The sequence below is a fragment of the Notolepis coatsorum genome (assembly GCF_963971535.1).
Source record: "Notolepis coatsorum genome assembly, chromosome: 10".
NCBI lineage: Eukaryota > Metazoa > Chordata > Actinopteri > Aulopiformes > Paralepididae > Notolepis > Notolepis coatsorum.
In genome coordinates, this window is record NC_140174.1 from 134,908,485 (window position 1) to 134,922,086 (window position 13,602).

A 13,602-nucleotide genomic window follows, 5' to 3' on the forward strand; every position below is an offset into this window, starting at 1 on the left:
CGTGCCAAACAAGCAGGCCAACCTCTTGTACTGTCGCTATTTTACAATGAACTATAATGAATTACGGTTCATACAGACCACGCGCCAGTGTTGAAACTAATGCACGGAAGCTTATTTCCGCGTTGAAACTAATGCATGAAACTGATGAAAGCATAATGCCGTCCGTCTGCAGTCTCCATATTCTACTGCCGGGCGCCAGGTACGCATGGTCTGAGCTGAGCGTAGATATACGCACAAAGTCAAGCACACGTTCAAATTGATAAGTCCCACACTTTGCTTAGAAATGATCGTACGCACGGGTTACGCACATATCTGTGCGTACGCAACATTGGCCCAGGGGTAGAGACCAGAGGTAGAGACCAGGGGTAGAGATAACTGGTTGACTCCACTGGATGGTCGGATGGCCTAACCGGTTACCAGAGCAACAACTCCATCAGCTCAAACCAGGACCTACACTAAACCAGACAATCAATAGTCACGCCGACTTTAAAATAATTTTGTGAGTTGCGATGCAATTCAGTCTGATAATCTATTTGATCCAACCCCATCCACAAACTAATCTCTATAAATGTCCGCCCTGTGCCAATAGATCAAGTCACTGTTATAATTATGATAAATCGCTAAGATCCTTTGGTTACTTCTTACAACTTAATTTTTATGTAGGATACAGTTGGTGACACAGAGAATGTTGAAAAAAATAGCTGTGATGCCCTATTCTATGGTTGTGCCATACAAACTATAGCCTACTTAATAGGCTTACCTGGAACTGAAAACATTCCCAGGCCATCCTAAAGAAGGTTTCCCCTTATTTCCCATTATCAAAGCGATTTCAATAATAGCTATTAGTAGGCTATAATCATGCTATTAGTCACCTAGGCTGGATGGAAGTTTACTATTTATGCATCTATCTGCAAAATGCCTGGGAAATTACCACCTTGTATCGCAATGTTGCTAGATTGTAACTATGGATGGACCCTATCTGACACGCTCAGATGACTGTGCTTAATGTCCCCAGAGTGCAGACTGGACATGGAAACTTGTTTTAATGCACCAGCTTCTGGGAATGATCTTCAACTCTTGCTAAGAATCAATACTCCACTATCATATGAACAATTTGAAAACATGATTATAAATCTCCCTGCTTCAGTTTGTAGCTGTTTTAAATGTTCTATCTTTTTTTTTTATGTATTTTTATGTCTTATTTATTCAACGTTTAATTATCTAAACTAATTTTCTTTTCCTTTATTTTGGTTTGTTTTTGTATCTGTTTTAAAGGGGCTATGTACTGCTATTCCTAGCACTATTTGGGCAACTTTACACAATTCCTGTTAGTCTATTGAAGACATTTGTAAGTTTTTTTTCAAAAAAATGCATTGTTTTATATTTCTAATCAAGTACCGTACTTTTCGCACTATAAGCCGCACCTGACTATAAGCCGCAGCAGCTAAATTGAATGATGTGTACATATATAAGCCGCACTGGACTATAAGCCGCAGGTGTTTTAATGTTTAATTACCATATGTAATTAGCATTGGGACACAATACTGTCGGACAAATAACAAGAATTAACTCATTTACAAGTTGTTGTATTAAGTTTAGCAAATAAGGGAACAGAAATAACATTTCAATGCAGTCAAAAAAGCAATATTTTGATTTTTACATTTTCGGGTTTGGTCACGTCGAGTCACATATAAGCTGCACCGTTATATAAGCCGCAGGGTCGAAAAATGGGGGAAAAAGCCGCGGCTTATAGTCCGAAAAGTACGGTACTCAAAACCATCATTTTTCAGCCTCAAGAAATCAGGCTGTTATGGCCTGGCTCCGCCCATAAGCACTTTGAGTGACAGTCAGTCCACAGTCTGCACTGGTAGAGGGAGGGAGGGAGGGGGGGGAAGAGAGAGAGAAAGAGAAAGAGAGAGAGAGAGAGAGAGAGAGAGAGAGAGAGAGAGAGAGAGAGAGAGAGAGAGAGAGAGAGAGAGAGAGAGAGAGAGAGAGAGAGAGAGAGAGAGAGAGAGAGAGAGAGAGAAAAGCCATTATTGACAAGGCCCCCTCTCTCCCTCTCTCTTCCTTTCTCTCCCTCTCGGTGATGAGTCCGCGCGCGGCAGAGAGAGAGAGAGGGAGGGGGTGGGAGAGAGAGAGAGAGAGAAAAAAAAGACAGGCAAGGCCCCCTCTCTCCCTCCCTCCCTCTCTCTTCCTTTCTCTCCCTCTCTGTGATGAGTCCGCGCGCGGCAGAGAGAGAGAGAGGGAGGGGGTGGGAGAGAGAGAGAGAGAGAGAAAAAAAAGACAGGCAAGGCCCCCTCTCTCCCTCTCTCTTCCTTTCTCTCCCTCTCGGCTCTCGGTGATGAGACGCGGCAGCTTGTGTTTTTTTTTTTCTTTCTTTCAATCTCCCGTTTGCGGGTGTGTGGCGCGCGGTCGGCAGGTACCCCCCCCCAAGTGCCCCCTCTCTCTCCATCTCTCTCTCCCTCTCTCTTCCTTTCTCTCCCTCCAGAGCGCACGGGCCCCACTCCGCCTCGCGGCTGAGGAAGTGGCTTCCTCCACTCGCTGTCTAGTCTAGGTAGAATGGGGGCGGGCATTAGCTCCAACCACAGAGCCAATCGCATCACCCAGCGGCCGTATGACGTATATCGGCCGTTCAAATCAAAATGGCCTGATTTACTGGAGGAGGAAAGGGGCTGAGCTGAAACAGAGCAATCCGCCAATATGGTATTTAGACACTAAAACACATTGATACGAACTCCTATTACTATAATACAATGCTAGAGACTGAAAAATGACATTTATAGTACATAGCCCCTTTAATATACCTGTAATCTTGTCAACATTGCAAATGAGGGTAATCTTGAGAATACAAAAAAATAGTTGGATTAATGAATGAATGAATTTGCCAAAACGGGTGCATGCAGTGATCCTAGATTAATTAATCCATGCCTGTCTAATCAATCCTGTCCCTGTGTTTGAGGAAGTCAGCTCCACATTAGCTAGATACCGGTAATCCCATATAGCTACCAATGCCATCCAGGACTAGTGTAGAGCTGTACGAGGAGCGTGGCCAAGGTGTTAAGAGCATAAAGTCATTATGTCGATCCTGATGTTACCCCTTATCTAAAGATTTTAAGAGAAACATGGATGTAAAAATGATATTTTCTTTTTTTTTAATAAAAGCGGTCATTGGAGATGACGATGGATGGATGATCACCGACGTCATTGTATCCAACATGACCTGTTTGACAAATCAAAATGATATTTTTACATATAGTAAAGGATATGAACGGTAGTCCTATATAGAAATAAAGTTTTAACCAAAAAAAAAAAAAATGCATAATTAGGCTATAATGTTTCATATAAGTGTTGAAAAATGTATAGTTGCCACTGAAATCTTCAAATGACACCATGGACTGTAAAAATGTGGTGAAATACGACAACATTGGGTGGTGGTGGAGATGAGCAGGAGCAGTGACTCACTTAGACATGGCCTCCTCTCTTAGTGCTTGCAGAGATATACGGGTCATGTTGATTGACATCACGCTGAAAGGGAAGTTCTAGAACCAGAGAAAACAATTAGGAATGTCTTCATGTGACTGGGTACTTGTATGTATGTATGTATGTATGTATGTATGTATGTATGTATGTATGTATGTATGTATGTATGTATGTATGTATGTATGTGTGTATGTGTGTATGTGTGTGTGTATGTGTGTATGTGTGTATGTGTGTGTGTGTGTGTGTGTGTGTGTGTGTGTGTATGTATGTATGTATGTATGTATGTATGTATGTATGTATGTATGTATGTATGTATGTATGTATGTATGTATGTATGTATGTATGTATGTATGTGTGTGTGTGTATGTGTGTGTATGTGTATATGTATATGTGTATACGTGTATATGTGTATACGTGTATATGTGTATATGTGTGTGTGTCAGGGTTTCCACAAGACAAAATTGGTGCGGGTCCACGTGTCTGGGAAGATTTCAATGTCCCGGACAAATTAGAGAAATATATTAAATATTATTTATTGAGCTTATTGCAGTAACGTTATACCCGATGCTTAACACATTGGACGACAGTCCCAACATAAGTCGGGTTAACTCGCCGAACGTCGGGCGCCAAACCCGGGTTTTCATCGCTATTTCTTTTATTCGATATTTCCCTTCATAATTCATCCATCCAGCCTGATGTTATCATTGGGAATGGGTCTGAGATCGCAAACGTCCAATACCGCCGCCTAACGCCTTGCGGCCGCTATTGCACTCCATTTGAAACGATGTGGCTTGGTGTCTGGGCCGAGCTGTGGCGTGCGGGCGGGGTCTAAATACTATAACGGATGCATCAACGAGGGTCACCCCCAATGTTCCCTCTAAAGTGCGCCCGCACATGGCAAAACGCTCCCGCGCACATCTGAAATCTGTCGCGCACAGAAACGTTTGTGTAAAATATGCATGTATTTAAATTGACTGGCGCGTTGCACCGAATACTACGGTACCCTGTTGCGTGTGTTACCAAGAGAAGCCCCGCTTTCAGTGCATTGTGGGCATCGCTACTGCACGCTCACACAGACACACACACACAACAGAGCAGGAAGAGGACAGATCCGACCAGCATTGCTGGCTCACAATGCCAACGCGAAAATGTACATTACAGATGAACTGCAGAGAAAATTCCCAATTTATCATCCCGGTCGAGACTAATTGGAAGCGGAGTGCAATGCGTGCAAAGCTTGACCATATGTTTCTGTGTCTAATAAAGGTGCTGGCGATCTCAAAGCTCACATGGACACAGAAAAACATTACAAACAAAGCAGTGCGAGGTGAGAGTTTGGTGGCAAAGTTGACCGAATTGATTGAAGAATGCAGCTATACAGAGAGAGAAAGAAAATAATTGAAAACTATTTTGACGCCTCAAAATTATGTTTTGGTTTGATAAGATGCTTATGATACAATCATTCTAAGGATTATGTGTGTAATAAATTAGTTTAGTACACTAATTGCAACAAATCTGAAACTGCATAGTGCACTTTTAAATTAGTATCTTTGTGAGGTTACTGTTTTATAATTTACATTACATTGAAAAGATACAAAGATATATTTTTTAAAGCTGGATTTTCTAATACAGAAGAGGTATTATTTAGAACATTACCGGTACTTCATATTTTTCTTGTTATTTATTTTGTCCAATAAGACTTGAAATGTTGTCATAGGTTGATTTAGTTATTTTCTTGAGATTTGTCAGATAGATTACTTTAGGCATAATACAGCATGTTGAGTAACTTTGGTTATAGAGAGATATTATTTTGTTATATAAAATAATATAAACAATAATTTTATATCCATACAGAGGAGGCATACTTTAAATATATTAAAATGATAAGGCATCTTTGAGTAAACTTCGAGTATCTCATTAAGTATCTTGAGGCTGAAGGCAGAGTGTCCAATTTAAAAAAAAAAATCACAATATGGTCACTCTTGAAGTCGCATTATAATTCACTTAATAAAATAATGACGAGTCAGGGCCCACGTCCACTTGGCGCATATTTCTGACCGCACGCATCCGTTTTCAATGTATTCCAATGGGGAGGGAGCGCATGCGGCCGCCTCTAGGAAGTGCGCTGCCTCGGCTTCTTTTCTCAGCTTTTTTGTGCGGCCGAAAGTTGAAACTTTCTCAACTTTTCAGAGCGATGCGCGGAGCTCATTTTCAGACAACCAATCACAGCCATTCATATCTACCACTCTGTTTGTAACCTGACACCGGAGCTGCCTGCCTGTCTGGCTGTCTCCCACAGACCATTGAGATTCGCGACAAAACTAATAATAATAACTACACGAATACACTACTAAAAAGCTAATAAAAAGCAAAGGGCGAACTGTGGTGTCAGGCAATAACTATATATATAATTAATATACAATAAAGTTATTCAAATATGCTATAATATGTGCAAAACCGCGGCATGGCTGTAGATTTCTTTCTGTCATCTACAAGATGCGCTTCATGCCAGCGCTGCCGGCGCACTGCCAGCATGTTTCAGCTAGAAATATGCACCAAGTGGACGCGGGCCCTCAGCCTCCTAAAAAGACAAAAGTTAGTGACACGACTCACACCGCCGCTGCCAAAGTAAGGACTTTGCTCTGTATCGTCAATCAATGGTCAAATAAATATTTGATTAAGGAATATGATATGCCTTTTTTGTATTATTTCTGTGTATCAGCAAAATGTATAGATTTTTATGTTAGACATTGAGGGAAATTAAGATTCTCAGAGATTTTTTTAGAGACCACCGCTTATCAACTAACCGGTTAATCGGCAGGTGATGTATGTTGCTCAGTAGTTGCTGATGTCTGCTCAGGAGGTTTGAGTGTTTGCTCTGACCGAAAAAAAAATTAGAGGGAACATTGGTCCCCCCGCCCGTTCATATTCAATGCTGGATTACGTTGGAAACACGATTGCGATCAGTACTTGGAATGGCGATCAGATAATTGGATTATTCTTTTTGCAGTACATCATAGACAAGGTAAGGGCTATATGTTATCAATCTTGCGTTGATCCGATAATTCTTTCCCCGCGATCGGAGCGTGTGTCTGTAATGTACTGTGTAACGTATAACGTTATGAAACATAATACCGATAATCTAGCGTTGATTTCAGATTGATTATTGATTCAGGCAAGGAATGGCACGATTTATAGTGAAATGCAGTAAAACGCTGTTTGGCGGAGTTTCCTGGGATTACACAGAATTACTTTAAAACTATACTCATATTCACCACGGTATAAAATGGAGATGTATGGTCCTGGATGAAAATTCTTTCAGTTTTTTGCATCTTGACCGGAAGAAACTCAATGACAATCGACTATATTATAAGATCCATAGCTATAATATTTAATATAGTTTTAGCACTGCAAACACCGGCATATATCCCCATTGAACAAAACGCTGGCACACGGCCATACGCCCACAGCGACCTCTGGCGCTGAACCTGTTAACGCTCAATCGTCAATCAAAGCGGTCACAGTTATCATTTGTAATAATTAGCTCAAGTTAGTTACAACGTCCGTATCAATAGTCTAGGAACGTTACACGAAGTGGACGACATTGTTGTTGTTGGCACAATTTGGAAATGCACAAGCACAAACACACAATTTTTTTTTTCCACTGTTATGTTTGTTTGCCTGTTGCTCGCTCACACACACACACACACACACACACACACACACACACACACACACATACACATACACATACACATACACATACACATACACATACACATACACATACACACACACACACACACACACACACACACACACACACACACACACACACACACACACACATACACATACACATACACATACACATACATACACACACACACACACACACACACACACACACACACACACACACACACACACACATACACATACACATACACATACACACACACACACACACACACACACACACACACACACACACACACACACACACACACACACACACACACACATACACATACACATACACATACACACACACACAGTAACCAATTAAAAAAGAGAGGGAATTATTATCACAGGACATTATGACCATAGAGATTTAAATGTCGGACATCAACAGATTTTCCTAGTAAAGAATAATGAAAACCCTGGTGTGTGTGTGTGTGTGTATGTGTATGTGTATGTGTATGTGTGTGTGTGTGTGTGTGTGTGTGTGTGTGTGTGTGTGTGTGTGTGTGTGTGTGTGTGTGTGTGTGTGTACCTACCTGTGTAGGGTGCTGTGACAGCTTGTAGATGTCTCTAGCCAGGGGTAAAGTCTCTGGGTCCATCACAAAGTACAGAGTATGCATCAACCCAAGAAAACCAGTCCCACGAAGGTCAGTGGCTGGGTCCATACCTGTAGGACAAAACACACATGGAGGACACGTCAACACACTACATTCACTGCAGGGTAAGCACCTACACTCTCCTCTAAAGCTACTAAACTAAGTCATAAAATGTACTCAATAAATATTAAGGATAAACACTTGGAATATCACCTAGAAAGACAAAAAGCTACACAAAAATGTCATCAATGAATAAATCAATGACGAAGACCAATAAAACACCGGAAACAATGCGTGTCATGGTGACATCATAGTGCAACGAAATACTGTACAAAGTGACCAACTAAGTACAGCATAGTGAGACTTAAACAACTGTATGTAGCAGACGCGGTGTGTGTGTGTGTATATGCGTGTGTGACCGATCGTACGTTACTCGTTCTGCGTTGTGTTAAATGTCGATGCCCCGAGGGAGTTTTGAACCTGGGTGGGCCGCACCACGGGCGACAGCATAGACCGCTATACCAAGAGGTGAATTCACTGCTTGGTAACGTGTCTATGTGTCTTTTAAGGGGAAGTGAGTTTAACTCGCAGTACCACTTACTGCCACAGTCACTTCACTTGTGTGTGTGTATGTGTGTGTGGGCATCTGACCCTGAAAGCCGATGTTCTCCCAGTGTGTCCCATAGCGAGGACAATCCAGCCTGCTGCCAATCAGCCTCTTGTAGATGCTCTGCAGGACACGCATGTGAACCGTCTGGCTGTTGTCCAGAGAGCCTAGAGAGACAAACAAACAAAGGATTCAAATGTTAGGTTCAACACGCTTTTATGGACACCCATGGATACAAAAAACATCTCCGCCATGCATCCTGGCTGCCCACGCACACGCATGCACGCACTCACATGCTCTCACACAACCACAAACAGACACACACACTAAGGAGGGTCAGTTATATGACTCATGGTTTATGCGTGGTGGACAAACACACTCACATTGTGCGATGGCAAACACCAGGTCCCTCTCTTCCAGCAGTTCTTTGTGTAGTCGCGGTGGTCCGAATAAGAAGTGTGTGATGGCAGCCAGACCGGTCCTGCGAATGGTGGGCTGGATGGTCTTCTGTAGAGGGTGGTGGCGGACCATGAGAAAAAGTTTATAAATTCTAGGAGTGAACCAGAATATTCCAATCCTAGATAAAAAGATTCTGTCGCGTTTCTCATAGGCCATTTGACACACTAATAATAATAAAAATTTCTTAAATTTATATATCGCCTTTCAGGAAACCCAAGGCACGTATCTCATTGGACGCCAGTGGTCGCTGTGGGCGTATGGCTGTGTGTGCCAGCGTTGTAATGAAATGGGGGTCCATGCCGGTGTTTGTAGTGCTAAAACTATATTAAATATTATAGCTATGGATCTAATGATAGTCGATTGTCATTGAGTTTCTTCCGGTCAATATGCAAAAAACAGATAATTTTTTCATCAATACATTCCCGTTTCATACTGTGGTGAATATGAGTACCCTCGTCGATGCCATCCCTATAACCGCTTGTCCTGCCCGAGTATTGAGACCCGCCCGCACGCTGCAGCTCGGCGCAGACACAAAGCCACATCGTTTCAAATGGAGTGCAATAGCGCCCGCAAGGCGTTAGGTGGCGGTATTGGACTTTTGCTATCTCAGACCCATCCCCAGTGATAACACACAGCTGCCTGCATGTTTATGAATGGAAATAGCGAATGAAAGAAATAACGATCCAATAACGAGTATACTCGTTGTTGGCAGTATTCGATTGGCGGGCTATAACGAGTCAACTCGTCTTTGGCGGGGAATGAGTTAACAGAGGAAGGGGACAAACTCAGGGGAAGGAAATCAGAGGAACAATTGGGTAAAAATAGGGAAGTCCAGGGTCCAGGGATGTAGCATTGCAGATGTTTTGGAGGGAGGGAGTTCCAGAGGGTGGGTGCGGCAACACAGAAGGCTCTGGGACCACTGCAGGTTGGTGGTGGGGATGGAGAGACGACCAGAGTCAAGAGGACCGTAGCCTCCGTGGTGGGATGTAGGGATGGAGGAGGCGAGGCTAGGTACCGGGGGCAAGGGAGTGAAGCGATTTGTAGGTGATGAGGATCTTAAAGTCGATGCGGGACTTGCCCGGAAGCCAGTGGAGGTGGATGAGGGTGGAGGTGATGTGGTGTGTCGTAGAAAATATCATCATGTCATTATAGATCCGTGTTGAGATATCATTTTATCTTTGTACAGCTTGACTGGTACAGCCAGCTAGTATAATGTGTGTGTGTCTCTTTAAAAAGGTCCAAAGTACCCAGCTAGCCAAAGCAAGATCGTGTTATTACTCCCCTACTGAGAACCCAGTTTGTTTATACTTTCATCATCATATCTGATGTATAATGTTACGTCTTGCAAGTGTGTATAAACTATGTTCTGCCCAGACCTCTTGGTCACTTTGCTGGTCAGATTCAGTGTGTGAACACATGTTGTCTCTGATTGTAAACTGAACTTTCATTTTGTGGCCACAGATGAAATAAACTATGTTTCCTATTTTTAATAACGACTCAGAATGATTTATACAAACGGCTCATCTTGGCGGCTACGTGGAGCAGTGGGCAAGGCGCTCACCACGAATACTGGAGACGCTGGGTTCGCCTGTTCGAGCCCAGCGCTCCACATTGCTTTCAGTTTAGCTGGTCGTCCGTACTAATACACATTGGCAGTATTAGGGGGTGGGAAACTGATGGGTGGGGATCGGGCGTTGTGGACAGCGACTCCTACAGGTCGGTTGGTGCGCCTGCGCAGTAGAATCAGGAAGTGATGGGGGCAGCGCCCCTCCAAAGCGCAGACCCCTGATGCTGAAAGATCGCGCCGCGCAGGTGAAAAGATGCGACTGCTGTTACCTCGAGTATCGGAGGGGACTCGTGCCATGTATGACTTAGTCCACATTGCAGCCGGCTTGTGGGAGGCAAGAAACAGCATTCGAGACAGGGGAGGGTTGAATTGGATGATATGAAATTGGGATGGGAGAAAAATAGAAAATGGGAGAAAAAGTGGATAAAAAAATAAAAACGGCTCATCTTTTTGTCCTTTAACATTTCCCATAACAGGTGCCAGGGCTTGGTGCGGGTGAGAACCCTATAGCAGCTGAATTGTGGACATATTGCAGCCTGTTCAGGGCATTGCTGGGTAGCCCTGCAAGGACTGAATTAGAGTAGTCCAGACGGGAGGTGATAAAGGAGTGGATGAGTGTTCAGATTCAGATTCCTTTATTAAGCCATTTGTGTAAAAACACATGGTAATTGTTGCGGCATTACAGTGTATGCATTTTTTTTCTTTTTTCACAGTAACAACAACACCAACACAGACACAGGACAAAAAACAGTGCAGTGGAGGATTAATAATTTAAATACATATATATATATATAAAGTGTAAAGTGCAGAGTTCCAGTAAAGACCAGTGCAGTGTCATTGTGCCAGTGTCACTTGGGGGCGGAGGGGGACCTGAAGCATTGCTTGGCGGCTGAGGGGAAGAAGGTCAGTCTGTGACGAGCTTTCACAGCCTTTGGGATCCTCAGCCTTCTCCCAGAGGGGAGCAGGGTGAAGAGGCTGTGACCGGGGTGGGAGGGGTCGGCCATGATCTTCCTCGCCCTCTTCAGCGCCCTGGAGTCGTGCAGGGACCTGAGGGAGGGCAGGACAGCCGATAACCCTCTCCGCGGAGCGAATCACCCGCTGCAGCTTGGCGAGATCTTTTGCCGCTGGAGCGGGGAACCATGAGATGATGGAGTGGGTGAGGATGGACTCAATGATGGCCGTGTAGAATTGGGCCATCATGGTCCTCGGCAGTTTGTATTTATTCAACTGCCGGAGGAAAAACCTCCTCCCCTGGGCCTTTTTTAGCAGGCCCGTGATGTTAAGCTCCCATTTCAAGTCCCGGGTCTCTGCTACGGAATCAGAGTCACTAGCGTTTTTCCTCCATAGGAACTTTCCCCAGGAACTAGGAACCTTTTGAGGTTTCCACCGCAGGGACAAGGGGATAAATTAAGTACATTTTGATGAATAAAGATTCATTATCCCCCCCCCCCCAAAAGTCCCCGCTAGTTACTTTCAAAAGGTACAGGAACTATGGGGGTGGGGCTTGCAGCACTGAACATTCTGATTGGTCGAGTACTCGCAGCATTTTATTTTAACCGCCATTTTCAAATATCTGCAGCGCAAATCTTATTTTTTTCCATTGATACTCTTTTCCCCAGAAAATGTTAGTTGCATCAATACTGTTCTGTCAAAACAGTCTTATGTTTGCAGATTAAGTATTTAAAGTTTGCTATTGCCTATTACTAGGACATCATAATCAACCAGGAAATGCATACAAAACACAGGTCAGTAAAATTGTCTCAGTCATGGAGGCATTGTGTTTATGTTGATATAGCTTATCTACAGCCGTGCGATAAGAAGGCTCGTACACAACTTGGGTGTGGTGCCAAATCTGTTCCGACCTCCTTCTAGGTCAGACCTGGGCATTGTACGGCCCGCGGGCCGATACGGCCCGCGGGATGATTCTGACCGGCCCGCAAAAGATTACATGATAATAATTTTTTTTTTTTTTTTTACTTTTTTCTTTTCATGTCAACGTTCACACGCACAATATACGCTTACCTAGGATTTTACTTGATTCAACAACAGAGCAGTCAGGGCAAGCCGAAAACGGTGGAAAGTGTGGTTATTTGAAGTTTGGATTCCTTTTTCACAACTGAGGTAGGTAGATTCAATTTTTTGAGACTAAAGTACAGAAAAAAGGTACCGTTGGGTACCGGTATCAATTCACAGGTCATGAAATGCATAGCCATGTGAAAGCCTTCATGACAAAGTTGCAATTAATTTCAAGGCAACTAGGCAGCAACAATCTCAAACACATGAAAACCCTGAAAGAAGTCAAACCATCAGCTGATCTCCGGCACAGGTACTCATCCATGTTGGGAGCACTGCATGATGAATTTTCAAGGCGTTTTCAAGATTTTAAAAAGGTTGAGGATGAAATGCAGCTGGTTTCCTCTCCCTTTACCTGCAGTGTTGATAGTGCACCCACTGATGTTCAGCTTGAACTCATTGACCTGCAGTCTGATTCACTACTGAAAGAGCACTTTAAGTCAGCATCACTGCTAGAGTTCTACTCTGCTCTCAAGGAGGAGAACTTTCCAAACATGAGGAGACATGCTCAGAAGATGTTGGTTCTCTTTGGATCCACCTATATGTGAACAGACATTCTCAGTCATGACGTTTACCAAGCCCAGGTACAGATCCTCTCTCACTGATGAACATCTGGCAGCTGTGCTTCGCATCTCCACCTCAGACATGAAACCTGACTTTGATGGACTTGTTAAAGCTCAACAGAGACTGGATTTATCACACTGAATGAAAAAAAAAAAAAAAGCTGAAGAACACTAAAATGTGGAAATATAACAAGTGAACTGGGACACTTGATATTTTTTTTTCTTTTTTTGCTGAAAACATTAAATGTTTAATATAGGCATGTAAAGTAAAAAAGGCTACTGGGACACTTTTCTTTACACAGTTCAGTGACATGTCTTGTTTATTTTGGCTATAAGATGATGTGATGTCTTTAGAAAGCTAAGAAAATCCTTGTTTCAATAGTATATGAAACTCAAAATAATTACTTTATTTGTATAGCACTTTTTCATACATGCCCTTTGTTATTAATGTTTCACATTTTGTTTATCATTTTGGAAATAAATTCTATTTGAATAAATGATATTTTTGAAAGC

The 13,602-nt window shown here is 42.9% G+C and overlaps 1 protein-coding gene across 1 annotated transcript in view; it reads right to left on the bottom strand.

The window, feature by feature from the left end:
- The window catches only part of elmod3 (ELMO/CED-12 domain containing 3), a 38,613-nt gene that overhangs the window by 9,231 nt on the left and 15,780 nt on the right, over positions 1–13,602 (bottom strand). The window contains exons 8-11 of the mRNA XM_084322679.1: positions 8,811–8,934; positions 8,472–8,594; positions 7,761–7,891; positions 3,463–3,539 (exon numbers count right to left, since the gene is read on the bottom strand). Coding sequence (XP_084178805.1) covers positions 3,463–3,539; positions 7,761–7,891; positions 8,472–8,594; positions 8,811–8,934 — 455 coding nt within the window. The remainder of the gene's footprint in view (positions 1–3,462; positions 3,540–7,760; positions 7,892–8,471; positions 8,595–8,810; positions 8,935–13,602) is intronic.